The sequence below is a fragment of the Falco biarmicus genome, chromosome 9, assembly GCF_023638135.1.
Source record: "Falco biarmicus isolate bFalBia1 chromosome 9, bFalBia1.pri, whole genome shotgun sequence".
In the NCBI taxonomy this organism is placed as follows: Eukaryota; Metazoa; Chordata; class Aves; order Falconiformes; family Falconidae; genus Falco; species Falco biarmicus.
The window spans coordinates 18,184,145-18,209,010 of record NC_079296.1 but is presented as its reverse complement, the minus strand read 5'-3'; the positions used below and the strand labels follow the sequence as shown (position 1 = coordinate 18,209,010).

Genomic DNA, 24,866 nt, shown 5'->3' with positions numbered 1-24,866 from the left:
AACAGAAATGCCATTACACAGTGAAATCCCTACATCTACCAATGTTCAACAGGCACCACATGCAATCAGAACAGAGTCTCACTGAAGTTTCAAAAGAACAACTTCCTTTTGCTACTACAGCAGCAATCCAGATCCAAAACTGTACCTATTCAAGCTGGAACAAGGCAGTTCTTTACAAACCCCATGCATTTTTTTGAAGTATACTGAATAAAAGATTGCCTGTATCTTGCAATGTAAGAACAGTGCAACAAAATTGTTTATTGCTGACCAGGAAACAGTTCCATGTGATTAAAACAAAGACTTGTGCCCTTGTTCAAAAACAGTCAGATAATTAAGAAGATCAGACACTAATCATGTCCACACAGTTTGAGTCTGCTTCCTTGTGTACAAACACAAGAAAAACAGATCACTCATTTTCTGCAAAACTAAGCCTTATTCACTGTGAGACTTTTTTGGCGAGTGAAATGAAGGAAATTATTCTGATACAGTGAATAGCTGTCTCATGAAGTTATCTTAGTAAGGAAGAAGGTTCTACCAGAAAAGTATGTCTGAAAACTGTTAACAAATATACACAAGGAGGCAGGACTGATGAAAAGCTACATGTAACCTTAGATTTACAGCCTTACTACTGCAAGTCTGCAAAATACAAAACTTTTTTACGGAAAAAAATTAAATAAACCATCTTTTACATGATTGCAAGTGCATAGTTTACAAGTTCAGCCTTGTATGCCTGTTGTCAGTTTTACAGCAAAGAGGGACAATGTTTTGACAGATGACAATACAGGATAAGCCCTTTATCATGTTTCACTTTTATTTAACATTTTCTGCAAATGCAGATTACAACCTTGCTTCAGGTTGCACGCATCAACTTAAGCATTGATAAATCAATACTTTTTGAAACCCAAATCCTAGGGGTAAGGGGTTAGGTAGTGGTTGATTTCTGTAGTTAGAGAAATTACAACAGTGTTAACAGTCACTCATAAAAGCAGTATGGTGCAAGAGGCTCTTTGGTGCCAAAAAATTGTCAGTGATGTATTTATGAACGCTACTGAGCAGAAAGCAATCCAAATTACAACCGTTCCTCGCAGTGCTATAGAAACATTAAAGGACACTGGAGACTCCTGTATCTTGAGCAGTCTATGAAGAAACATCACCATTAAAGAAAAGCTGTATAAAAATCAATGACAGAAGACTTAAATGAAAAAGTATATCCTAACTTCCATCCTGAAATACATACAGGTCAGGTACGGCCCAGCTCTACAGCAGGCATATTAAATAATATAGATTTAAGGTGACCTACACATTGAGACCTGAAAGATCACTGCCTTAATCCTACACCCATTTATATGGGCATTTATGTGGCAATGTACTTGCATCATCTTCAGTAGCGCGTAAAGAACATACTGCTTACAAACCAGCATGCATCCAAAACGTAGTCATATGGCAAACGCCTAGAATTATGTAGAAACCTCAATTTTCAAGTGAAGTCTAAGAAATCCTAAAGTAACTTGCAATTCATATATCTACTGACTCGTGATTTTTTTTTTTAAACCAGGTAAGTATAACAAAAATGCAGACTTACTTGTGGGGATTTTTTTTCCCCCCAAACTACAATGTATAGGCCGATCCTCGCGTAGATATACACATATATACAAAATTTATAGAAAAACAAAATTCCTGTAGACAAGGTTCCTAACTTGAGGAGAAAAACATTACATATACCATAAAGGAGAAACAGAGATAAAGGGCCAATTCTGTCATCACAAGCACTTATGGTTCCACACTAACTTCAGTCATTATTGCATGCATTAGTTGCCCAGAGTTATAAGTATCTCTGGGTACAGTTGCACCAACGGACTAAACTGCTCTTCCAGTACATCTCACTTTCAACCTCATCTAAAAGTCAAGGTACTATTTTGCATGTCAAGTAGAAGAGGAGGGGGAAAAAACCTCATGTGATTTGCTACAGCATTAAGTGTAGTTATTTGCACAACCTGGCTGGGTTTAACAAAACTGCAAGTTTCCATTTCAAAATCTATTCTAGCTTGCAACACCTGCATGGTAAGAAACAGAAAAGAGAAAATATACTCATTCAGAACTATCATCTCTCAAATCAAACATTCTGTTTCTTCTAAAATGCAAGTTTGCTTCACTAAACTATCACTGCAAATCCTACATCCTTTTTTTAAATTGTGCCTGCCTCAGCGTATTTCAGTATACAGCTGAAACATCTGCACCCCCTAGCTGTCACAGGTAAGACACAGTACTTATATCTAACTTACATTCATTTTAAACTTCAAATTTATTGAGGCAGTTTATATCAATGTATCCATAAAATAATTCAGAAATAACCCAAGTATACCATTTAAACATCTTCATGACTTATCCATTTACACACTCAGTACACAAACAACCCAGCCTCTGTACAGGTTCATCACATGCAAACCACCCATAAAGACAAAAACTTTAATTAAAAATAAGTCACAACTCAGTGTACTGTTTCAACTGCATCTCCATTTACCAAATGGCACATTGAATATTCTCTAAAATAAGATGTTTTTAACAATCTTGTTAAAAAATTCTTGGGCAAAATATTTCTAGACTTAAAAAACATCAAGATTTTTCAAAACACTCAAGATACTATACAACTTACAATAACCTTGAAATAGGTTTACAAGGTTGTTAACCAAGGTATTTACATACCAAATAATGTAAAGCAAAAAATTTGTATTTCTAATGACAAAAAGGTGATGCATTAAAATTTATGAAATTAAAATTAAGGCTCTTTGTTATAGTTCTTTATGTAACTTTACATAATAGCCAACTTTGGAAATGTCAGTCTTGCACATTCTTGTCAATCCACTGCATTTAAAGCAGTAGAGTATATTAAGTATTACTTTGAATAATTACATTGCTACTTCTATGTTTGAGCATGCTTTTGAAACACTGTAATTATGAAATATTTACAATGTGTAGCCTTCAAACGTTATGTAAAAGCACAAGTATGACTGTCTGATTTGAATACAAACAACATACTTGCAAAAACGTTTTTACTTCTCAAAATTAAATGCAAATCACTACAGTCTTAATAAGCAAACCAGCGCCGTAAAGTTTTAATGTGTGCCTGAATGTGGACAGTAAAAGTTATGTGAAGTTATCAAGACAGTACTGTTTTTCATTTTAGACTGAACTACTCTTTGTATCAGACTGTTTTCTTTAAGCATGTAGAAAAAGTATTTTTTTAAAAATTATTCCAAGACCTACACATACTTTCTGAGCTATGCCCATAGGTTTCTTGAAAAATCAATACTGTCTAGCAGGTTGTAATGATTGGTCCACAGTTTATTTCAGGATGTTATGTTCAACTAAAAGCAACTTGCTGCTTTTCAACGTCATTTCTCTTAAAAAGCACAGTGATATAAAACACTGAAGACAGAACCAAAAAAAAAAAAAATGGAATGGTAACCTAAAGATCAAATCCATTAGCCATTTCTCCTACTATATCAAAATTTGTAGTCAGAATTGTCTTTATTGACTTTATTTTTAATTTTTGTACACAAAGAAAAACATGTCCATATCCATCATGAACAAAAACTTAAAAAGGCAGAACTAGAAGACATTTGTGTCCTTCACCAAAGCAAAGCTGTGCTAAAGGTTCCAAACATTTCCATTTTTAAAATAAATATTTTCTTTTTTCATTGTCTACATTCCAGTCTTCAGAATGTCACTGGAAACTGCAGCCTATCATGAAATACACACTTTTAAACAGAGTCCCAGCTCACTGTGTTTGGTAGCTTGCCATACCATATCCAGCTTGGTTAGGTATTACAGGAGCACCTTGTCCCTGGGCAGGCTGAGCACCAAATCCACCCATCCAGGCAGCAGATGGAGATTGGCTTAAAAAGAAACAAAACAGTTAAAAAAAGGAAAGGAAAAGAAGAAGCAAAATAATCATGCAAGCTAGTCAAGTTGTTTACACAACAGACTTAAAAAAACCCAAAACACAAGAACATACTTCCTACACTACTATTCATACCAAAACAGAACAATTTCTTCTTCTCTTTAACGAGTAATTCAGGTTAAGTGCTATAACATGTGATTCTTGAAAATATCATAAGCTTTTTAAGAACAAAAAACAGCCCCACAATCCTTGGGTACTACTCGCATTGGACAACTGCCTCCAAAGGCAAGTACGCAGGTGGCTATAAGTCAACATCAGTGATGCAGAAATGCAAAAAAAAAAATCAACGTCTAATTGGCACGAATACCAGCGATAGGTTTAGCAGGGCTTAATGTGTTTAATTGGCAAGAGATTATGAAGAATTACATAAACAAAGAAGTTATTTTTAAAGTATGTTAAAACAAAAAGTTGTTGTACAGACTTTAGTCTTCAAGAGATCAAGTATAAAGCCCACCCAAATTCTGAAACTGCACAAGTGAGTGTCAGTATACAGTTTCTTTCCTCCAGGGTTAGGAACCCTTTAGGCAAACAGCTGGGCTCCCGGGCTCACACTCTCCAGTGTTCACCATCTCAAGTCAGAAACCAGAAAGTTTTTAGGTATCAGGCAAGACCACCATCCAAAACTCTACTGCTGAAAGCAGCAGGTCTTTGTGCCTTCAAGTCTCAAAATACCTATATACATAAAATGTGCAATCGAAGTACAGGTCAGAGTGACTCACCCCATTATTTGGTCCATGGAAATCATTAAAACAAATTTTAAGCATGTGGGAGTCCACCTAAGGCTTGAAACCTCGTGCAAACCTTGAACCAAATGAGCTTGAAACTCAGATATAACATTCTTGGAATATTCTAAAAAAATTAAATACAATTACTCACTCTACTCCAAAACCCTGTTGATTCCATGCTTGGCCATACATTCCATATGATGGTACTTGCCACCCATTAGCCATATATTGCCCATACTGTTGTGGATTTCCATATACTTGGCTCCATTGCCCCCACTGACTGTAATCCACCTATAGAGAGAATAATTCATAGTACTTCAGGTTCTAGAGATGACTTATGTTCCTTTTGTGCTGCTGAAGGCACACTTTTTAGCTGTATCAATCACAGGGCTACAAGCAGCAATAATGAGATCAGAAAAATAACACATCCCCGGGACTTAATTAGATCCTTGTACTGAAAAACACAGCTGTGTGTGTTTGAAATACTAAAGAATATATGGTTGGATAGTAACCTCATCCGCAGTTAGTGAATGAGCAAGAATCATTACTTCACAGTTTCTCCCTATCTTGAATCATATCCAGAAGACAGTAACAGATATTCCATCAAAATTGCTAGCCCAATTTGATGAACAACTGGAACATAACTGAGGCAGAACATGGAATTTCACAAAACTCTACCACAAAATATAGCTATTGTAACTGGGAAGGCATTACAGGTATATATATAACTGCTTTTGCAATACGATGAAAAGGTTAAAGTGCAGTTACCTGTTGGAAGTTTTTAGTCATATCAGGGGATTCTTTACCCCAATAACATTTAACAACATGTCCTTCAATTGTGGTTCCATTAACTGAAACAATAGCATGTGCTGCACTTTCATGGGTTGAAAATCTAAAGGATATAAAAACAAACTAATGTTATGTTTTATAGTACTCTCACCTGATTGTTAAACAAACAGTAACTCCATACATACAGGAAATCCAGAGAAAAAGATTTGCTTTCACAGATATTCATCTTCTCAGGCAAAAAGATTGGTGGCCACTTTTAAAAATTCCAAATTTTTCTATGAACATATGGTGACAGCTTTTAACATATCAGCAGAAGTTCAATCAAATAAAATTACAGAAAGATGAAACACTACTACATGAAGAAAATCACAGATTTTCTTTTCCTCTGTCCATACCTGACAAATGAGTAACCTTTTTCTGGAAAGACCCTTATTTCCATAATCTGTCCAAATGGTGAAAAAGTCTGTCTCATAAGCTGATCTACAACATAAAATGTTTTTGAATTAGTCACCATCTTGGCATCCAAAAATGCTTCAATAATAAAAAAGAAATATAACAAATCATACCTGTTAGCCCAGAGGCAATTCCTCCACAGTACACAGTACAATTTTTTGGACTTGACTGATTTACTACATCTTCAAATCTCAATTGTTTTGTATTATCTATAAAGAGAGAAGGCTGGTTTTAAGCAGTAGGCTAACAGCAACCACAGAGTCCCAGATACTTACCTTGCACACAAGTATGAATTACACATTTAACAAACACATCCAGTATGTTATGCTAGACCAGTAGCACCACCACTATGTTGATACAATATACCAAAAAGTCTATTCCTTAAGATCTGGAAGTCAAGCCAGATATGTAATTAAGTGACAATTTTGGCAACATCATGCGTTATTCCTCCATTGAAAGACAGCGAACACAACATAACATTAAATGAACGTCTTACTTTCTTGTGTACTTTTGGGGGCTGGTGGTTTCCGTGTCGCCCAGTTAGTTCTGATCTGACGGCCTCCCAACCACTGGCCTCCCATGTGTACAATAGCATTTTCTGCATCCTAAAGAGATTAAAATAAAGATTGTAACACATCCAAACAAGCAGTATGTACAAGTCTACTTCTAAGACAGACTGGTTGTCAGTTAACTCTGTTGACAAAACCAACAATAGCACTAAGAAGTATATAAAATTCTGAACAACCACAGTAAGCAGCCAAAAATGAAGTAACATAAAGCCCACCAGTTACAGAGAGGGCCCTCGCAAGTGATTTGGTAAAACCTTCCTCCCATCCCCATTTCCTACACAGACATTAGAAGCCAACCAGTCATATCTATACTACCTCTACACAACAAGCATCAGCATTAAAATATTTGAAGGCAGCGCAAAAAGTACGAATTCATACAGACGTCAGAAGCAATTACCAAAATAAAACAACTATAATTTTAGTTGTATTAAAAAAAAAATCAAACAATTTTGCCAATTGATCGTATTAAAAATATAATACACAAAATGTATGTAACAGTAACAGATGAAAAGTCAGGAAAGACTTTAATTATCAAAATCCTTCACTGAACAATTTCTCAGATGTAACCCAAGTAACACTTAACGATGCAGTATGTGTTTGCAAAAGACATTGTATAGTTTTTTCAGAATCTTAATATGCACTCAACACAATACATCAAGTTTAGGCAGAAAAAACCTAAGTTCAGGAAGGCTGAATGGTAGTTACTAAGAGACTGTAATGCTGAGATAGAAACAGATTGAGCATGGAAGTTTTCTTTTATTTATTATTTGCACACACACCCCCTGTCCCATCCTCTCTTCTGCCCTCTGGAGGCATACAATGTATGTCTGGGAACACTGCTTTGTAAGTTCTCTAAATATTAAAGTCATTGTATGAACACACACATGTACAAAAGAGTCCATGGTCTGCGTGGCTTAACTTCTTATCTTAAGCACAAATTAGAAGACGATCTTTAAGTTCACATTGTAAGCAGCAACATCTAGAAAGCAAAGCAAGGGAGAAGTTTGCTAACACTTGCAAGAAGCAGGTTTTTCCCCAGTCACTTTGAAAGAAGAGAGGCAGAGCAAATAGTATTGTATGTTTGGAATGCTTTCCCAAGGGCACAAAGCTTAAGAAAGAAAACTCCAAGCACAAGGGACCAAGAGAACATATGGACAAGTTAAAGGTGAGGAACTAGCATTGTCCTGCCTCACACCGAAGGCTTCCAGCTGTAACAGCCTGGTCTCAAAACTCAAATCACTCAGGACCTTGATCCTCCTAAGTTGTAATTACACAGGGTATACTCATTTTGAAGACAATACATAAATACAAAGAAGAAATTATGAGAGATGACCTATAAGAAAAAAAAACACACTTAAAAGACAAAAACAAACCACCAGACAAAAAAACCCCCACAAACCGACAAAAACTTATCCAAGCACCCTCGCTCCCAAAACCTAACGAGTAAGTTACAAACTGACTAGGAAAGGAAAACTAGCTCTAATGAATCTTGCTGCCAGTCTTGAGGATCACTGCTACAACAAAAAAGGAATGGAGCTCATGCCATAACTTCGGGTTCCACGTAGGAGCTTAATTTTCTCCTGTGGTGTGCATGAAGACCTGAGGCTGAAGCACCTAATGCCAGAGTACCTGAAGCCTGGGAACATATCCCACTTCCCCAAATCTAGCAGGATGACAATAAATTCTGAAAAACGGGCCTTAAAACTATCAGCTCAGGATGGCTGTACTGTAACCCTATAGGTGCAGGTGCTGTTTGAATGAACATCAATCAGGACATACATTTTAGAAGCACTATTTAGTATTACATTTAGAACTCATCTGTTATTTTTGCCGAAGAAATAGATTTTAAATTAGGAGGTTTTATGGCTCAGTCTTAAAATAATCCAGTACTCTGCATTCTGTATGACGGTTACAACATTTCCCCTACAGTCACAGAAACCAAGCACAACTCTGTGATAAAGGGAAGAGGGGTACAAAGAACTAAGACATCTATTCCTCTCGTCTATTTCAACTGCAACACACTCTGAAACAAGGCATCCAATTATCTTCTGACAGTTGCAAGTCTGAAGAAAAGGAATTACAGCTTGGTCTTTTAAGATGCATTTCCAGATAACTGATGCAGAAAACAGAAAGTGTCCTGACATGTAGGCCCTTCTGACCACACAAACTGGCTTATACACCCAAAATCCTTAACCGTGTGTTTTTCCTATACAAAATACTTAAGGGAAACAGTTTACAGTTTCCCTGTGTTATCCTAAGTGTACCCTTAAACACATACCACTCAATTTTCCAAATAATTCTCACAAATTTCTTATGCTGTCAGACATTTAAGTTCAAATTACCAAGAATTATTTCCTGAGTCCATTGTATTGTTATAAATGATAGGGCACAGCACTATACTAATTACATTCTACAAACATCATCCTTAAAAAAGGGATACTAGTCACTTGTCAGAAGCATTTTTTCCTAAGCATATGTAACGTTACCCATTACGTATCACCATCCAACACAAAACCAAGAACCACCTTCAGTTTTACAACACACATAAGCAAAATGCTTTAGAAGTACAGAATCAACTCCTAGTTGCAAATTAATTACTCAAGACAAAGAACCATCTTAGATTTCAAAATGTTCTAAGAAAGCAAAGGACCAACCGAGGGCTTTACTGCGATGCAGAGCTCAAGCAGTTTATGACACACTTGGTTGCGTTACGACCCCAGGAAGACTGAGCTTTGGCATGAACCCCAAACCTGGCAAACACCAAACCCTGCTGCGCAGCATGGCACCGCACTCCTTCGGACTGAGGGCTCCAGGATGTCGTTTTGCAGGGTCTCCTACCTTAACACAGGGAAACGCACTGGACCTGGCACAATGCCTCTCCGCTAAGCAACCCAAAGTGCTACTGAGCGGACCAGGCACCCAGCTCACTGTAGGACAGACAGTTCCACAGACCAAGCTGAACTACCCTGACACACCTAAACAAGCTCTCCGCATTCAGGAATCTTCTTTCACAATGTTCTCTCATCTTTTTTCGCAATATTCACACAGCATCACCGTCATCTGAATTGTTTCAGCCCTTAACCACAAATAAGTTATGGACTAAAGTCAATTTGTCCCATACATGCAAATTTATTTCCCTTGGGGAAGTCTGACACATAGCGAACACATAAACTGAGAGGCAAAACCAGAAGTGGGAAACAGGCAATTATTTTAAATCTACATCATGATTACTCACCAGTTTGTTATAAAAAGATACAAAACCATAGCCTTTTGACTTTCCAGTTGCCATATCTTTAACTACCCGTGCATCCCTGTGAAAAGAAGCACAGCTATATGAGGGTAATATTAATAACCTGCAAAATAAAAACTAAAAGGAACCACACACACTGTATTGTGAGCATAATTTTTTCTTATAAATTCAGTTAGCCCTAAAACTACAGTCATTCCTGAACTCTCCCTATTGCTTCTTTACCTGTTAGAAAAAAGCAGTAGGACAAAAAAAATAACATGTAATAAACATGCAACCTATCCACATAACCTATACTGGCTAAAACTAGAATGTTCAAATTTGAAGTATAAGAGAAACAAAGTTTCCTTTTCTAATATTCTATTGTCTAGGGTCCGCTAAGGTTTACTGTTCTATAAATTACTGTAACAATTCTATCTAATTTACCATGCATTTTCTAAATAGTTAAATGTCTTCTGCCTAGTGATACAAAATATATGAAATATTTAAAAAATCGAAAAAGAGGAAAAAATAGGAATTAAAAGGCATACATGGCCTGTTAACAGATTTCTTTATTTTTCTTGGTCAATTCTCTACCATCATTTTGGAGTTTGGGTAGCTGTAAATTTTGAAAAATTGACATTTTCAGAAATTTAAGAAAGGAGAATAAAACTAACAACAATGCTAAGCACACCAGTACGAAAACAACAAATTTACACAGAAATTTTAGTGAGTAAGTTAAAATGATTGGAAATATAGAACTGCACTGAATATAGAATGTTAAAATGTAAATACTAAAATATGTATATATAAATAATGTATAATAAGAATAAATAGAAATGAGAAAAAATCTACAACTGAGTTCCAGTGTGCACAGTTCCTTGCAGTTAGCCTTCAAGATCCTGTCCATTCTTATGAGCAATTCTGCAAAATAACCAGAATGCTATTACTTTTAATTGTGACTTGGACTTTAGAAAAACTGCAGGTCTCAGGTATAAATATAGATTGAGAAACAGAAACCTGAATTATTCTCTTTAAATTGATTTTTAAAACAGTACTACTTACCACATTAAGAGACAAAAAAGCAAAGTAAATAAAATAGCAGAGGTAAGAAATAAGATTTATGATTCATTTAAAAATATGCGTACAGAACAAGAGAAAAATAAGAATTTTGTTCTTAGAAATACATTCCTGTAAAGTAGTACAAAAACATTCATGTGCAACTTTGAAAGATTTTAATAAACTGATATAAGATTTAACAGACTTATGTAGCAGTACTCTTAAGGATAGACATTCTTTAGCACTCAAGGATTCTTGTAATGTTAAATATGTTCAATTAAAACACCAGGTGATGTAGTATCACCTCCATTATCTATTAGAAGTTTAAAGAAACATTCTCTTAACTGGCAGAAACGTGCACATATTGTAAATCCACCATTCTTTCATTTAAATACTATAATCTTAATTTATCCCCTGTTACCATCCAAAAAATATTTCATTCTCATAAGTATTAGCTTTTTTCAAAACATTCACAAGTTATTCAACTAGAATATGATTTTAAGTAGCTAATTGCCCATTTTCTGTACTGCCTATGAAGTGCAGTATGCATGCATACAATACACACTGAGGATGCAATATACACCAGTTGTCAAGTCACTACTCTGTACACATTCTGAACAACAAAAAGTCACACTTAGGAACAGTTATTAAATATTAATAAAAAGTTGAAGTACATTAACATATAATTAGGTTAAAAGCACATTGCTTTCAGCAAAACCAGAGCATAATTACATTACTGCATTTACAATCATGACAGATACTGATATGAAACAATAACCCCTCTTTACTCCCCACCCAACATAAGGAAATTAACATCAGAAAAATGATCTAAATTTTTTTAAAGAAATAACATTTCAATTCAGAAACAAATTTTCACTGTAATATTTTCTAACTGATACTGGAAATGTTTATAATGATACTTACGATATTTTACCAAAAGGAGCAAATGCTGACTTGATGTCTTCTGTTGTTATTTCTGGACTTAAATCCCCAACGAACACATGGAAGTGATCTGAAAATAAATAATTTACTAATCAAATATTTAACTGCTATCTAAAATTTCAGCTCCTGAGAAAGTGATGCTCTGCACACAGCACTGGGAACCAGGAACACCCAGGATTCCATTTGATGAGTAGCAGCAATTTAATCTGTCCACTCCAGTTTCCCCAGTTGTAAAGCAGAAACAGAAGAATTAGTTTGTAAAATTCTATTAAACACAAGATGGGAAGGAGAAAAGTTATGTTTAAATGCATTTAGGACTAATTATTACCACATTGTGAAGTATTTGTGTAGAAGTTATACTGTGGCATTACTTTACTTACTGGATGTATCTTTTTTCTGGCTACTTGGTGTTGTTGCCCAGTTTACTTTGACCTCCTGAAAATAAGTATAAGATTTAGTATAAATTCACAAAAATTCTTACATTTCGTAAGTTCATTCAGGGGTGGGTTACAACCGCCAATGTTTACAAATCATCATTCCATACAAAATGCTGTTGTAGTTAGAACATCACAAATGATAACATTTCATAAACAAGACTCACTTTTTTAGGTCAGTATTTTAAAAATATTATTCTAACAATATTTAAACTTGGTAAACATCTTCAAAACATGAATGGCCCACAGTTCTATCATTTTTTTTTTACAAACTATATTCCTTAAATCTAAGATTACAGTGTAAGCAACTTACCTTTCCCAAAATTTTTCTCCCATTCATAGCAGCTAATGCAGCAGCTGCATCTCTGTGTTCATAAAATTCCACAAAGCAATAAGGGTCATTGCTTGTATGCTGCAAAACAGAAAATCCAACAGAAGAGTTGACCCTTCTGCTATCGGGTTGCTGAGAAGAAAATCCAGGAAAATATATTACTTATAGCTAGAAACTTTAAGAACAATTTGCATTAGATTTATGAAATAGCCTTTGACACTACACTTAAATGCAAGAATGATTAAGATGGAATTTTTATTAAAGGTCTAGTAATTGCTGAAGTATAATTTACTTTGTATGAGGGCTCAGTACTTTTAAGTTTAGTAAACTAACAGTAATTCTACTAGAAGAGTGATCTGCAGACCGGATGGAAGGAGGAAAAAGGGGAAGAATGGAGAGAACAAACATGATCTTCTGACTCATAAGTTTGTTCCCCAGGTACATTTTCACCAATTTCCTCTCTTCTCCTCCTTACGAAGTCTTTCCTTTTATTTGCCTGAAAAATTACTAGCAGACAGCAAAGTTGCATATTCTCAGTCTCAAGTGAAAAAATGTTATACCCAGCAACTGGGAAATATCCCTTTAGAAGGGCTCAAAACAGTTTGAGGGAAAAAGATATTCATCAATTGATTATTAATTTTAAATCTTGGGTATAACCTGTTTTTGTAGGATGGCCTATCAAATCACTAACAAAAATACTAATTGACAAACCTCACTGACATTAAACGTACCACAGCATTAAGTGCAAGGAGCATAAAAGTTTTCAGGTAAGTTGATCAAGTGGAAATGATTATTAGAATGCCAACTTTAACACTGGATTTAATCTGCCTAAAAGATGTAAAAGACTACAAAACCTAAAGCCTTACACCAAAATAGCTACATTAACTACATGTACATGGACCAAAAGATGATAAACACCAATATTAAACTAAACAAATTATTTCTTCAATGGACAGGAAAGGCTCTAGCACATAAGGAAACTGCTTTGCCATCAGTATTCTTGCACATCAGCCTCCCCCAGTGTCAGGTAAAGCACAGCTCTAACACAAGAGTAGGCCTCCACCAGGTTTAACTAGTTAACTTCCGAAAATTCACACATGCTTACGTGGATAAGAAAATTTTAGTTCTGCCTGGTAAAACTGGATTTTACATCTTCAAACATCCTTCTATCGACATCTGAAGAAGGGAAGCTATTAAGATCCAAGAGCTGAACTGATCCTAAGACCTTTCTATATCTAAAATGATCAAGTAGTCTGAAGTCATCCTTCTAAACACTGTCAGTTAACTGATGCAAAACGAACATGAGAGAAAATACACCTGAGATCCTAAAAAAAATTGTCACAAGAGCCATGAAGTGCTCTAAAAGCACATTCATCCCAGATGCCCCAGAACAGCAAGTCTTAATTCACCCTGCTTCCCACACTACTCTCCTGCTGCAATGAACACAACATTCGCGAAACACATTTAAAACCTTAGCAGATTTAGTGCAGTTTATGCTTCAACTGAAGTGCAATTCTGCTTTTAGATTGTGGGGAGTTCTCCTTTAGCACTAAGAACTTGTCTGAACTTAAGGGCCTCTTCTGCAGATGCCCAGATCTTTACCTGTAAATGCTTGTCATACTACCCCCTTGAGTATTACATACCCCCAAAATAAGCTCTTGAAATCTCTAAACATTTGGCATGTTCATGTCACGTATTCTACAAATGAGGAGTGAGCAAGCAGTTAATACGCCTGGCTAAAGGGGCAGAGGGATCACAAAAGTTTTGAAAACACTCAGTTATAAACCTGACTGATGGTGGTAGTAACAATGGACAGGTAAGAACCACTTAAATATAACTCAGTACCTATGAAAAGTTTACAACACACTGATAAGGACAGACTGGACAGGTATTTTGACAGTTAAAAAGTGCTGTAGCTAGAGGCCAGTTGCAGTCTAGAATCCAACCTGATCTTGCTGACTGCTCGGTGACAGGTGCTAAGGTCAGCCCAGTGCGTTCACCTCCATACAACCTAATATAGCTGCAAGTAGCTTTTTGTTTATCTACTTATTTCACAAAGATCTCTCACTTGTTATTTCTACAGTTATGTGAAATCTTAAAACCACAATGCCTAGCTGAAGGTAAAATGAGTGCTGAAATTTCTTATCTGGTTCTCAGGAAATCAAACTGCTGCTAACAACTCTTGATCAGCCAAAGGTTGGAGCAGCAGTACCTTATTTCTCAAGTGTATGACAATCAAATCTGTTTCTTCAGAGAAAAACTAATAACCATGCTTTGTTATCCTTCTGTTATCTTTCTCCAGATAATGTGGCAGAGCTCTTACCTTCACCAAAAAGTTTTAATAGAATGCCACCAGGCAAATTATTAGTTAAGACAAAGATCAGAGTGATTAACAAGCATCAGGTGGATAATAAGCAGCCAAAAGCCAAAAAAGCAGTGGGTCACACTGAAAGGAATAGACAACCACAGAGGAGTTACTAGTAGTGCTCCTAAAGAAATCTGGTCACAAGACTTGCCTTTTGATACCTTCATTAACAATCCTGACCAAAAAAAATACGTGACTGTACTCAGGAAATCTGTAATTACAAGTTAGTATGAAGCACATGAAGTAGTAAAAAGTAGGGAGAGCATACAGAAAACCAGAGTTGAAGAACCAAAAACTAAACCTAGCAAAAGTTCCAATTAGTCCCTGCCTGCTCAAAGTTTATCAATTATAAATGGGCACAAGGAAGGAAAAATATTAGGGAGCAAGAAGTTGCCTAAGATGTGTGAACAAGATCACAGAAATGGCTACCAACCCTAATCGTATCAGAGTATTTACAACAGAGGGAAGAAAGTATTAATACTTACCAACACTTTGTAACAAAGACCTTATTATCTGGAATACTATGGAAATTTTGTCACTTTGTTTCAAGAAAAAAATTAAGGATAGGTGAAGAGAAGAGCTATTCACACTGGCACAGAAGAGGCTCAGGAAGAGCAAAACTTATTTTGATGCATTTTTTACTTTTCATCCATGGTGACGAAGCATTTATTCAAGAGGGAAGATTACTGAGGCTTATGTTAAAATAAAAGTGAAAAATGTACAAAATAACCATGAATAACACTTGAAGTAGTAAGGTTTCTGATAATCAGAACAACATGGTTCTGAAAAGAGGGATAACAGTCACTTAAATAAAGTGGACTCTCATCATAAGCTAATAAAAGGTATGTCAGGGCTACAGGCTAAAGTACAGGACTATACACAACAACAGGTCTCTTCTGCAAAAACTTGTCCCCAAAGCCACACACACAATCAACCTAAAAAAAACCCCACTACCAGTAACGTCAAAAGCAGCACCCAACTCCATTTATTTTGCACAACTTTATCCTAAGTTACATTATATTTGCTACCCCCCTGGATGTGGAAGGCCTTACCTCTGTTATCATTTTACAGCTTTTGCATGGTCCAATCTGGCTGAATAACTGAAGTATGAGAACTTCAGTCACATCTCTGGAGAGGTTTCCTACATAGCTACACAAGGAAACAAAAAACCAGCATTTTAAACCAGTGATTTTCATCTTTTCAAATGTAATTATGATTTTAAAATCTTAAATGACAATGAAAAATCTCCCTTTAAATATCCCGGGTATCTTAAAAACAGTATTTACAAATTATTTCATGATATGGTTTTAATGCAGTATTCATGTGGTTTCTAAATTATAAAGCTGGCCACAAAAATGAGAATATGAAGCTTGAGTCAGACATAATACTGGACACCAATATCTAGTGCCAATCATTTCTTTGGCAAAGAAATGTCAAAAGCATGAAGAACATTGCTCAAGAATGTTGGGTAGAACAAGCAACCAACTGGGAAAGACGTTTTAAGTTTCACTTCCCACTGAGCATCTAATCAAGACTACTTCTGAATTTGGGTACGAACCCACATCTAACTCCTATTAGTTCAGTAGTAGCTATCAGACATTGACTGTGCTGCCTTGCAAGCGGCCAACTCGAGTTTTCTGTTCTCCTGAACATTTGGAAAACCAGCCCACTCACCAATAGGAAGGTAATTTATGCAGCATTATGCCATAGAAATATTCTGCACAGCATCTATCCCAACAGCTACCAACTCTGTAAAACTCCCCAAAATTTTGGCAGTGTTATGTCAATATCACCCCTGTTGCCTGACATTTTTATTTATAAAGCCTTAGAAATAATTCCAAGTTTTGAAATACCTGTCAAGTTTAGATAGAGCCCTAGATTTACCCAGACAGTCAGAAATCAAATAGAGTTTCAGAACTACTTCTAGATACTCTGCTACATTTCACACATAAAAATTAAAACCAAGTCACAGAGATGGCTGACAAAGTCATGAACGAAAAACTGAATTCTTAAAAAAAAAGTGACTAATTTGTAACCAACTTGTAAACAAAGCAATCAGTTAAGAGAAAGGCTTCTGGCAGCAACAACACTCAAAAGTCAACAGCACAGGGTCATTCATTATCTTTACACGTAAGCCTGTCAAGACATTAAGTATTCAAATGCAACCAATAACATGAGCAGAACTTTTTGTGATTTAGCTGCTGAAACAATATACATTTTAGTCATTTTACTCTGATCTACTACAGAATGTCACAATACAGTAAACTGAAGTCAGTCTCAGCTGTTCATCCACTTTGATGAACATAAATGTAAACTGGCATTTCTTACATCTTACATAAGGCAATTTTTTTAAATTATTTTTTTTTTGAGTACAGCAATTTGCATACTACTTTTTCTTAATGATACTACTTTTGCTTAATGGGCATCCCTTTAAAATTTTTGAAAAGTAATTTCTGTGTTTGACAACTGGACTTTCACCTAGCTTCAGCAAAATTAAAATGGACATTATTTGTTTTCATCTGAACACCACACAGTGATATCAACAGATTTTTGGTTTTGTTGTTATTCTTTCAACAACTATGGAACAGTTCCGCACTTTCTCAGTCAGGACTTAAATGCTACACAATATTTAGAGTGAGCTTCTTATATATCACACCACCTGAACATAGAGACACCCATTAAAAGCTTTCAGGTACTCCTTACTTTCTTACTAAACATGTATGAATTAACATAAGTCATTAATAGAAGCCTGTATTGTTATGAAGCATTTCAGTAAAGAAGTTAAGAACTACAGAATCCTCTAAGACCCACTGCAGGACAAATTGCCCATCATGTTTTAATTCTCTATTCTGAAAACTTTGCAGTTAAACATTTATCCATACCTTCTTTCTGAAACCTTAACTAAATTTTTGTTAATCATTCACCAAGATTAAACTGTAAATCACTCATAGTTTGAAACTGAAATATTAACCTTTGTAAATACTATTAAAATTGGATGGAAAATGCAATTACCAGTAGGAATTTCCACATAAAGCATCAGTACTGCTGTGAACTTATTACTAGTACTTGCTTCCTTTGTATGTCATAGAACAGTTACTAGTTAACACTATGCCTTAACAGCATGCTGATATACACACCTGTACGGCAGCACTGACATGAAATTAAATACAGTGAAGTCCTATTAACATTATTTCTAGTGCAAAATCAGATACAGTAAGGAGTACAGTTAACAAGCCTCTTCTGCATAATTTTAGTATGTACTTTGGAAATGTAAGAACTCTGAAAAGCAACCTGAAGAATTCCTCTTGGTCTGACAAAAAAAGCCAGGAAATCCACTCCTCAGAAAGTTATTCCATTAGCGTAAGATAGATTACACTAACTGCTAGGAGAGATATTAGGTGGTTTTCCAACACCACTGTGTCTTCATCAAGATAGCTGTGAGCAAGAACGTTGCACTATAAACTCACGGCACTAGAGATGAAACAGGGTGCCCCTTCATAAAAATCAGCAGTGTGGTTCTGGATGACCTGATTGATAGATTCAAATGGGATGTAACGTCCTAATGATACACTTAGAGATTTAATGGACATGATAAACACTGCCTTGATGTTGATTATCACCATAATCAGAAGGCATTAACACCTTTCACAAGTTGCTAACACTCAAACTTGAGCAATACACAGGCTAAAAATACTTCACAATAAAAGGTTCAAGGTAACAAGGACAACATCCACAGAGACCTAAATCTCTTGAACTGCATATAAAATACGGGAATACAAACCTCTACAAATCTGAAATAATACACTAAAAAGTCGATGGTTACTTTCATGTCATGAAGTACAGCAGGTTGCAGAACCATTACCTCCTTCAGTACAGTTAAAGATGACTTAAAAACATACAAGCAAGCATCTTCACTGTACAGTGTTTCAACACTATATAACTAAGGAAAGAAATATATTCAACACATTAGGAACAGAAACCTTACCTTTCTGGAAACACAAAGCTTCCCTCAGCTGATGCTAATCATCCACCACGTATGGTCAGCCTATTGGTGCACACAGTTTTCCCCTTTCTATCTATATTTATACATGATATAACATAGCACAGTATTTTCTATTCTACTTAATGAAATCAAAATAGGTAGAACCACCCCTAAAAAAAGCATGGCTTTTAACATGCTATTGCATGGTATTTCAACCTTCTTGTTTTGTAACATTCTAGAGGATATATTACTCAAACTTTTAAAAAAAATTATAAATCCCAACAGAGAAGAAGCACTTACTATACTTTTATAGGCTGTTGTCTTGGTTAATGTGACAGGGCAGCAAAAGTTGTGGCTTTTTGCATACAGGCAATAGTGTTTGTTCCCTTCTGTAAGTTTGAAGCACTTAAATACCAATTAATAAACACATACAAAAAAACCCCAAACCATATATATAAATATATGTCCTGATAAAAATTTCAATATATTACACTTCTGCATACTGCTGACAACACAAAGAATAACAAACTGTATTTGAAATTCAGAGGTCTTGCAGAATTATCTAAAGAATAAAAGAATCACGTATCAGCAAGTAGCAAGTTTTAGAATTAAACTCTTCGACTTGAACAGAAAAATCCTCTTTGTGAAGGTAAACAGGTTTTTATTGTATCATAGACAGGTAGGGAAGAAAAGGACATTTACAGCCACTACTTTAAAGTCCACAGAACTCCCCTACATACTCTCTGGAGGAAAGATAGTAAACAGGTTTTAAAACTCACACAGACAACATACAAGAAATGGCAGATTCATACTTAAATGACGAAAGCATGATAACCAATTAACTGATGTGGTAAAGAGCCCACTGAAATTCTAGCAGCACCTCTGTTTAGTGGTAGTGAACTACTGTAAATAAAATGATACCAAGAAAAACACACTCTGTAGGCTCCACTAGCAGACAATATTCCTCTACAAGAGAGCTGAACTGAAAGAAAGTATAAGAGAAGTGAACCCAGCTCCCGATTCACAGCTGAAGTCTTACTTCTGCACCCTATCCACATTTCATGACATCCAGAATACACCATGGCAAGGCTAAGGATATAACAACTTGTAGGTATCTGGTGACTGTTAAGGTTTTTTTCTAAAAACCATTAAAAAGAAGCACACACACATTTTAAACTTTTCTCTGAGTTACCAGCAACAGCTGATAATATTAGGAACACATTTGGTTTCTGATAGTTTAGTTTCCACTTTAAAGTGGAAACAGGACTTTGATACAGTTTGGGATGGAAGGAAACCCAACAGCACTCACAGAAAACTGAGCTTTCAAGTGTTCTATTAAAAAAACCCTAAACAATAGAAGCCCACAGCTCATTTGAGGACCATCTAAAAAGTTACCCCTTGTGAATTTCATGTACCATACTTGAATTGAGGGGTGTGACAAATCCTACAAAAAGGTCTCCCTTTCTCAAGTTATCTTCAAATTGTTTAGATCAGCAAGAAAAACTTTTTGGCAGAAAATATTGCATGTTATTCTTCACATTTCTATAAAGGCCTACTACTTACGAAATGTGAGAAATAAAAATGCAAATGGTGTCTATTTTCTACATCAAGCCTCAGAAAATATTTTGAATTCTTAAGACCTATTATGACTGAAAACAACATAACAGCTCTGTAAGTACTGCAAATTGAAACAATTATTACTCCTGAGATATTTAAGATGGGCATAAATGTTAGCTGAACAGTGGTTAGGTGGGGTTTTCCTTTTAAAAAATGGCTTGCAAGTGTTAAATAAGAAAACTCCTTCCTACCCTACAGGTTTAGTGTTTCTTTCCTGAAGGAGTAAATGAAATACCCAACACATTCATAAAGTATCACTTAAACTATCAGCCAAGTGCTTAGGCAGGTGGTCAAATAGCTACTGAAACAATTTGTTCTTCACTTACTTGCCTCCCCAAAACAAACCAACCAACCCACCCACCCCAAGGAGTTCAACTTCAGTATTATTAGTTGTTCTTACCCCAGGATCAGTGAGTTTTATTTACAGGAGAGATCATAACTGCTGCACATGAAAAGTATTACCCAGGATAAAAATTTTTAAAACAAAACTTGCAATGCTAAATTTAAAGATATTTCAGATAAAAGGAGGGACAAGAGGGCGATGCAAGAAATGCCACAGCAGAATTTTTGTGTTCTATGAAAAAAAGCCCTCAAATCATCATAAGAAAGTAACCTTACATGACTGTGTTTACTCAAAAACTACTAGGAAATGAATGTATATGATGTTTATTAGTTTGACAAATTGAAGAAAGTCACATGTGTGCAATAAAACATCTTGGGCAGCTGTAGAGACACTATTTCAGAAATCTTAGTACAAATGTATTCTTTTTCCCTTGTCAGTAACTATGGGCTAAGTCAGGTCATCAATGGATGCATTAACCACCACTCACTCCCAATGTAGTATCAAAACTTGTTAGCAGTAAAAGAACATTTTAAAACCTAGTCTGCATCTAAAAGAACATTTTAAAACCTAGTCTGGATAGAGCACTTTTTTTTTTTAACAAAAAAATAAAAGGTGCCAATCAGGAAAAGAGGAACCTTGAAAATAAAGCTGAGTAAAATGCTGTGTAACTTTGCCCCTTTTCCCTCCTCTCATTCTAAAGCAACACTCCAAAAGCTACATCTACTATCGGGGCCAAGCAAACTCAAGACCATTTGGGTAGTCAACACAGAAAGCATTTAAAATATGCCTATTTAAGCCATGCCTCTCAGGGAGCAAGGGCTGGATAAGTACTTACACTACACCATAAACAAGTTAAAAGAACTTTTACAGGCATAGGAAGGAGAAAAAACACCAATTGCCTTGAAAAGCTTTAAATGCCAAGTCATCATTTTGGAAGTGGAAACAAAATTCAGAGGTATTTTACTCTGTTTCAGTAGTTTCTTTCAAGTGGCCTGTAGTCCAAATTACCATTGAAAGCCTTTCTGAAGGCTACTGTCCCAAAAACTAAATAGACAAAGATTTCATCTGCACTGCCTTGAGCTGCGTTTCTTGTATGGGCAGCCTGCACGTTGCACTGTTGAGACTGCCTTTCTTACACAGGCAGCCTGAACACTGCACTGTTCACACTACACATAACACCCCTTGGCAAGTGGAAACTCAAAATCTATGAACTAGTAAAAATAATCGACAGAATTATGTGCTCTCAAGTGCTTAACCATACATACCAGCCCCCCTCATATAAGTCAACAGGACAAAGAAAACTCATCAAAACCATACCTGCAGAGTTGAAAAGAACTCAACCACCAAAAAAAGCTCAAGTTTATATTTTTAAACAGAAAACAGATGACAGCCACCAACTGATTAAACACGGCCTAGAGAGACACGGCCAACATACAGTTATTTCTTTGCCAGGGCCCACGAGACTGTTATTAAACCACGCTGTAAAACACCGGAGGGAAAAACAATTTTTCCTCTCTGCCCACCATAGAGCGTCTCCTTTTTACGGCGTTCCCCGTCCCACCCGCCGCAGGGAGAACACAAAGAACTTTCCTAAGGCCGGGACGGCTGTGAAGGGGGGACCCGAGGGCAGGCGGCCCGGCCCGACCCGCTCCTCGCCCCGGGAGGGGCTTGTGCCCGCGGGCCGGACAGCGGGACTGCCCCGGGCACTGCACACAGACCTCGTTAGGCAGCTCCGAGTCCCCTGGCCGCCGTCGCCACCACGGCGGCAGCCCCCGTTTCCCCCCTTTTCGCCCCGAACCGGTACAACGCCAGGCTGCGCCCTCCCCGCCTCCCCCCCGCCGGCAGCTGCGCTCTCCCGTGCCGCCCGGGCCCCGCTCCCCTCCCTCCGCTCCGCGGCCGACACCCGCTCTCCCCGCCCGCCGCCGGCTCCGGTCCCCGCTCCCATCCCTCCCTCACACGCTCTCTCCTCCAGCGCCCGCCGCTCCTCGCCCGCCGCTCCCCCGGGACCCCTGCGCCCCCCGCGCCCTCCCAGCCCCGCGCTCGCCCGTCGCACGCACCCACCCGGGCCGCGCCTCCCCGCCCCCACCGCGGCCCGGCCACGCACGCCTCCGGGAGCGCAGCCCCCTCCCCGCCTCGCCCCGCCGCCGGCCCGGCCCTCTCCGCCCCTCCCCGCCCAGGGCCCGCCAGCGCTCGCTCCCCGCCGCCGGAACGCCTCGGCCCCGCGGCTCCCCCCGCGGTCCCCGACCCACTCACAGGGTCCTGGGCTGCCCGTCGTCTTCCATAATGGTGGGCGAGCGCCGCTCTCAGCTGCACCCGGGGGCAGCGCCGGAGGGGGGGCTCCGCCGCGCAGGGAGGCGAAGCGAAGGTGAGGGTGAGGGCCCCGGCTCCCCCCGCTCCGTCTCGCCCCCTCGCCAGGTCCCGACACCGCAGCCCGAACAGGAGAGGGAAGAAGCACCACAAAATGGCCGCCGCCACCAGACACTCAGGAAGCCGCGCTCTGCGCAGCCGCGCCCCGCCGGCCCGCTCCCTCTCGGACCGGATTCTCCTTCCCGGTCCCCGCCGCCGCGCCGCGGGGCGCGCTGGGGATCGTAGGCACTGCCGGGGACGGCGCGGCGGGACGGCGGGCGGCCTCCGCCAGCCTTCTGGGTGCTGTAGTCCCTGCTGCCGCGCTCCGCGCCGCCGGCCTGCGGGGAGCCGCCGGGTCGGAAACTACCGCTCCCAGCGTGCCCGGCGGGAGCGGGGCGGCGGGAGGGGCGGGCCGGGCGCCGGGCGGCGGCGCTCCCCGCCGCAGGGCGCGCAACCGGGCGCCGCCGATTGGGCGCCGGCAGCCCGGGAAGATTCGCTTCTCCGCGCCGCCGCCTCCCGCCGGCGCCGAGCGGGGCAGGGCCCGGGTCCAGCTGCTGCCCCGGCTGCGGCCCCGGCCCCGCGGGGTGCCGCCAGCCCTGGCCGCAGGGGCAGCGGGGGAAGGCCCGTGCTGAACCGCAGGCCCCCCGGGGTTTCTGCCCGGTGGTGCGGCCGTTCAAAGGCCGCGCTGCAGCGCGCTGGTAAATGACAGGCATGGCGACCTGGTACACCTCAGGGGGCTCGTCCCGCCCATGGTCAGTGTACTGCCGTGTGCTCGCCTGAGGGGAGGCTGATCTGTATTAGAATGTGTTACTGTGCGTTGTGTTCGCTCACAGGCGAAGATTATGGACTGGTATAGGGTACCGATAGCACAGCCCGGCCGTCTTCAGGCAGCACAGTGTGTCAGTACATCATCAGTTAACCGTAAAGGTCATGAGTTGTGTAATGCTTGAGGGGCTCACCCAGAGCAGAGATGATGGGGAACGGGGCCAGTCCATCCCGTTTCGTTCCATATACGCCAATATGAGGTGTTTTAGAGGAGGCATGCCATGGGCCATAATCTCTCAGTATTGCTGTTTGGGACCACGAAACCAGGCTCTGTTGCAGTCGCAGAAGAAACCACCATTAACCAGCACTTAGAACCGCAAAGACAGATGGTACCACAAAGCAGAACTCAGTGCCGGCAACTGAGACTCAAGACAAATGACAGCGGAGCAGTGATGATGTCTCAGAGCAGAGTTTCAAAGGAAGAAGCCTTATGTGTTGCCATCCTTCATCAGCAATTTCAGCAGAGGCATCAAGCAATGGTTTCTGGAAACTCTTCTGGAAGTGCTCTCCTTTTTACATCAAAGATAAAGGTCCTTGCTAACATCATTAAACTGTTCTCACTATAAAAATAAAGGTTTAATAGATGAATTTTCACGCTAACTTTCTCTTTAGCCTAGTGAGCAGTTAGGAATTGTCAGGGAGGAAATGGATCAGAATAGCTCTGCATAGGTGGAGTACAAGTGTTCTCACACACAGTCACTGCAGAATAATCACAGCACTCTTACTCTGGAAGAAACTGAATTTGTATACATACTGAATATTCAAGTACTCTTAAATACTCTCCCTCTTCCAAAATAGTAACATCATGCAGAAAACTGCCTATATACTTACCAAACTAGATATTTTCATGCCTGCGGCTCACACAGTAATGTTTTCCTATCTTGAACTTAAACACAGAA

General features: G+C 38.8%; 1 protein-coding gene across 5 annotated transcripts; it reads right to left on the bottom strand.

The window, feature by feature from the left end:
• Positions 1–790: 790 nt before the first annotated feature.
• TIAL1 (TIA1 cytotoxic granule associated RNA binding protein like 1) lies at positions 791–23,335 on the bottom strand. Of its 5 annotated transcripts, none has more exons than XM_056350976.1 (12): positions 23,050–23,335; positions 15,907–16,003; positions 12,472–12,570; positions 12,105–12,159; positions 11,707–11,794; positions 9,733–9,808; positions 6,425–6,533; positions 6,042–6,137; positions 5,871–5,955; positions 5,455–5,578; positions 4,838–4,977; positions 791–3,896 (listed from the first exon to the last, which is right to left on the bottom strand). In XM_056350976.1, exons 1-12 carry the CDS (start codon positions 23,076–23,078, stop codon positions 3,779–3,781), a joined length of 1,116 nt encoding a protein of 371 aa, XP_056206951.1. In that variant the 5' UTR covers positions 23,079–23,335; the 3' UTR covers positions 791–3,778. The 5 variants fall into 5 exon arrangements, with proteins under 5 accessions (XP_056206951.1, XP_056206950.1, XP_056206953.1 ...); XM_056350975.1 differs by having other exon boundaries at positions 12,472–12,621; positions 23,050–23,271; XM_056350978.1 differs by lacking the exon at positions 23,050–23,335 and adding an exon at positions 19,137–19,231.
• Positions 23,336–24,866: the final 1,531 nt, after the last annotated feature.